Source organism: Adiantum capillus-veneris, chromosome 17, assembly GCF_014529385.1.
Source record: "Adiantum capillus-veneris isolate H3 chromosome 17, ASM1452938v2, whole genome shotgun sequence".
Classification (NCBI taxonomy): Eukaryota; Viridiplantae; Streptophyta; class Polypodiopsida; order Polypodiales; family Pteridaceae; genus Adiantum; species Adiantum capillus-veneris.
Genome location: NC_140947.1, coordinates 4,473,766 through 4,478,832, shown reverse-complemented (window position 1 = coordinate 4,478,832; position 5,067 = coordinate 4,473,766). Strand labels below are relative to the sequence as shown.

The 5,067-nt window shown below is 41.0% G+C and overlaps 1 protein-coding gene across 1 annotated transcript; it reads right to left on the bottom strand.

Moving 5' to 3' along the window:
• Window positions 1-4,258: 4,258 nt before the first annotated feature.
• Window positions 4,259-4,765, bottom strand: LOC147436739 (uncharacterized). The gene has a single exon (XM_086485774.1). It carries the CDS (start codon window positions 4,625-4,627, stop codon window positions 4,259-4,261), a length of 369 nt encoding a protein of 122 aa, XP_086341900.1. The 5' UTR covers window positions 4,628-4,765.
• Between the last annotated feature and the right edge of the window lie 302 nt (window positions 4,766-5,067).

The following is a 5,067-nucleotide window of genomic DNA, read 5'->3' as shown; positions in this document are numbered from 1 at the left end:
ACGTAAGACACTATCCATGAGTGTCATAAATGTAGCTGGAGCATTGGTTAAACCAAAAGACATAACCAAAAAATCAAAATGTTGAAGCGTATTCTAAAGGCAGTTTTAGAGATATCTTTCAAAAGGATATGCACCTGGTGGTATTCTGAACAAAGATCTATCTTTGTATAGTATCTTGCCCCATGGAGTTGATCAAACAACTCATCTACTTGAGGCAGAGGATACTTGTTCTTGATGGTTATGGCGTTTAATCCGCGATAATCTACGCACATGCGCATAGTACCATCTTTCTTTTTTACCAACAGAATTGGTGATGCCCAAGGCAAAGTGCTAGGTGTAATGAAACCACGGGCGAGGTAGTCGGCTAAGTGTCTCTCAAACTCCTTGGCCTCACTAGCACTCATACGATAAGGTGGTTTACTCACCAGTTTAGTGCTCCATAAGACATCTATGCCATGCTGCACATCACATGTAGGGGGTAAACCCAATGGTAAATCACTTGAGAATACATCACTATACTCCATGAGTAAGTGAGTCAGCTTTTTCTGTGCAAAAGGAGAAAGTAAACTTGAGTTATGCTGGGATGGAGACTCTTGTAATTCCTGTAATGTTTGTTTTACAACAGTTGTACGTTGCTCAATAGAATTACATTGAGAGCTTTGCTCTTTAGAATTGTTAACACTTTGCTTATCATTAAAGTTCATTGCACTTTGCATACCATAACTAGAATTCACAACACTTTGCTCTTGAGAATTCACAAGAATTGGAGAAAAGCAGTAACACAAAAAGACTTCATCTAGTAAATCTACTTTTTGTAAAATAGAAAGTTCCACTTTACATATAAGAGGTGTAGATGGTATATTTTTCTCACCAAGCAAACGCACATGTTTACCATTGGCCATAAAGGATAAGGAGTTGTGTTCATAACTAGTGCAATGTGTTTCCTAAACCATGGAACCACTTCTGTCATAAAACTACATCAGCACGGTCCATGTTCATAACTTGAAAGTCAAGGGTCATCATATGATCTTGAACAATAAGCTCAATTCCTTGAACTACCGTGTCCCATACTTCTTTATCATTTCTAGATAGTTGTTCGACCACATACTTGTGGGAGTAGGGAGTCTGTGTAAGCTTCAATTTCTTGACTAACTTATAGTTTGAGAAGCTATGAGTTGCACCATCATCCACTAAAATACGAACACATTGTCCGTTAATAGTGCCATGCATGCGAGTCAACTCATGGAGGCCAAAGGTGGACTACCCGTTGAAGCAGGCACACCACACTTGTGCTTTTGTTCGATATGAAGAACCTCTACAACCCCAATATTTAGGAGATGAATCTAATGTGAGGCATTGCACCATGTGCATGGCATTTTCTTGCCTTGCAAAAGAGGACAATCTTTCTTGTTGTGTTGGTCCAAAAGACATTTGAAACACAAATTGTGTTTCTTTGCATGCTCAAAATCAGCAGGGCTGAGAGATCCACGTGAAGTATCTCGTGATTGCTTAGGCTTCTTAGCCTCTTGTGGGCGTGAAAAGGTAGATTGTCTCTTATTCCTCTTGGAACATGTGGGAGATCTTCCTTGCCATTGGCTCTTAGCCACATTGCTCTTAGAAAAAATATTCGTAGAGTAGGGAACATTTCCCTTCGTCTTTTGGTCATCATCAAATCTTTGGGCATGACCGATGGCTTCTTCCAAAGTTTTTTGATGTTGGGTCTTTACATGAAAACGATAGTCTTTGTCAAGACCCCTATTAAAACCCCATATCTTTTGGAATTCATCTAGACCTTCTAGTATTAATATGATGTTATAGGTATAGACATTCAGAATGGGCAAACACAGGAGTCAGAATGGAATTGGAATTGGAATTGGAACAGAACATAGAAATAGAAACAAACTAATTCCGCCATAACTTCCGCCTTCATATTCCCAAAACGACACTGATCGACAATTACATACTTGGAGAATACTAATGGGCAACGCCCTTTCCCAAGAACACCCCTTGGAATCCCAAAAGTACAAAAGTTGATATTCCAAATTCCACTAAGGTGAAACATCCAAAATTCCCTAGGCTTAACACCTGGCACAGCCCGGTGGTAGAGCCATAGGCTAACCTGGACCCACAATCCTTTGATCAAGTAATCTGTTCCCTAGAAACTCCTTCTGCATCTGTCTCTACAGCCTTTTTTGCCACAAAAGCTGGATCTGCTTGCTTTTCCACCTCTGCTTCTGCCTACTTTTCCACTTTCGATTCCACTCCACCTGCTAAATTCCAATGTGGTTCCAAAACGCCACTGTTTAGCTCCGCTGTCCACTTACTCATACCCCCTGCACTTACTTCAATTCCCTTGCTTTTGTTCTTCAACTCCTCCATCTCTGCAACCAACCTCTCATTCTCCATCTTCAATGCGTCATTCTCCCTCCTAATGCTATCCTTTCCAGCTAGCTAAAACCAATTCTTGAAGCGATCCGTCAACACTTCCATATGCTCCCTCCAAAGCCTAGTTGATTTATTCCACATCTCCTGTGCATATTCCAGCACTTCATGATTCAAGACATTTGCATTCGAATCAGCTACTAAGATGCCTGTCATTCCCTGGTTCTGCAATACCGCCTTCTCCTTATCCGCCAATGTTGAACATTTTCACCATGGAGTCAGAGTCTAAGAAGTCATCTCCACACTCCCTTGATCACTGACAGACTCAGATTCATCACTCTCCACCTTGATGTGATCTTCCTGCTACCTCGCCTTGAACAACTCCTCCATCGCCATCTTCATCGACCTTCTGTTCGGCATTGATTCTGACGCATCGTCCTGCATCCCCGCCATCAGCTTTCCCTTGATATTTTCAGAAAACATTTGGCCCTTCTTCTCCGACTTAACAGTCAATGAGCTGTGACATTCTCACACTTGGATGTGATCTCCAACACTTCTCACCACCTTAACCTTATAATGATGAATTTTCTCCTCGATTCGGGCACGCCATGCAAGATTCACCCAAAAAGTATTCATCCTTAAACGAGTCACATCATCACTAAGCAAGTTTTTAGCCTTAAAGTGAGTACCTCCACTAATGAGTACCCCTTGAACCTTTTGCCCAATTCCATTCCTCCGACTTTCCTCTTTCTGGACTTCCAATCCCATAGTCCGAATTCCAACATCCAGTCCGCCATTCAAATTCCGAATTCCAGATCCCTTTACAGGTTGAACATACCTTGACATTAAATCTGCATTCTGCTGAACATCCTCTACTTCCACGTTTACATCATCTGCTTGACTCCCAAATTGACAAATGGCTTGACAATTTCCATGATAAAATTCAGCTCCATTTGCATTTCCAAAGATGACTTCATCATTTGCTGCAATATCTTTAGCCTTCCGCAACATCCACTGTGAGATTTCAAGAACTTTTAATATCTGAATTTGCATCTGCATTTTCGCCTGAATCTGAATTCCAATCTGAATCTGAATCTCACTCAGAATATGAATCTGAACCAAAATCTGACACTTGGGATACTCCTCTTCATGTCCCTTATACAACAGTGCCCTATCAACTCCTTCATATTTGTTCTAATTTTGTCCAATCCAAGAAGAAAATAATGTTGTTAATCCCCACTGAGTATTGATGTCATCCTCCTTGTGACACTGATTTTTATACCTCTTCATCAAGCTTTCCACGGCTTCCATTAAAAATTGCATCTGAATTGGTCTTTGCATCCAAAATTGTAGTTGAATCCAAATCCAAAATTGAGACTGAATCTGAATTGAAATATGAATTTGAGTCTCAATCACATTCGGCATCTTCCAAAATTTGACTTGATTTATCAACTAAAAAATTTTCCCTCAATATCTCTTCATATCCATCTATATGACACTGCCGCAATATGGAATGCTACCTCCAACTTCCAATATGAATATCATCATCCTCAATCTCCTCCATTATGCTGCTATCATCTTATGGTCCTTACTACTGCAATTGTTGCTTGGCTCTTTTGACATCCTCTTTTGACATTTTCTTTGAAGTCCGCTTGAAATGACAAAATTCTGCCATGATGGCATGCACATCCTCCATTTTCTGCTGACAATTGTCCTCTTCAAATGTATGGGAATTCCCAATGAGCATGATACTTCGATTAGTCGAAAAGGAATAATCCTCGTGTGCTTCATGGACACACTTCCGTGGTAGGGTAGAGGTAACCACGGATTCTGCCCGACTCTGTTCCTTGACCTCATGTTGCTCCTCCTTACCTTGCTACCTTTTATCCTGCTGATATTGCTGATCCTCCACATGAGCTTCTTTTGGACTTCCCACTTGCATTTGCTGAGCTACCACCCATTGATTTTCTGATCGAAACTGCTGTGCACGTTGTTGGGATACAATTTCCACAAGATTTGATAAATGCATATTTCCATCAGTGGATCTTCGTGGTGACAATTCCTCCGAAACTGAGTTGTTCATTGTTGTTGCTGCAAATTCCTCCTGAGTACATCTGATTTTTGAAACTTCTTCCTGCTTTGACTCTTCATTTGTAATCCTACATACATTCTCAATTGAGCCCAAAAATAAATCAATCACCTCTTCTTCTTCATTCCTCTCTCTATCCATCACCTCTCCGTTCATCCAACTATCCACCTGTCCATTCCTCACATTATCCGCCTCTTTAAATGGTCTTTGATTTCCGTGAACAACATCCTCAATATGTATGATTTGCTTCTCCTCTGAATAATAAATCTAATTGACAAGTGACAACACCGACATCAATTTCAGCAATGGATATTCCGTCTCCACTCTATGAGCACACTCCAATGGTAGGGTAGGGGTATCTAGGGGCAGTTTTAGGCTCTCTTGGCCAACCTCCTTTTGCACCTCCTTCTCCTCCACCTTTGGTATCCCCACATGATGGATGTCCGTCTCCAAGCCAACCCATCCGTCATCATCATCACTTAATTCATCTTCATATGCATCCCTCAATCTCTCACATGCTTCCTTCAATTTTCTCACCTCCTTCCTGCTGGAACATGATGTCCTTCTCTTTCCTTTATGATTAGTCAACCACTCAT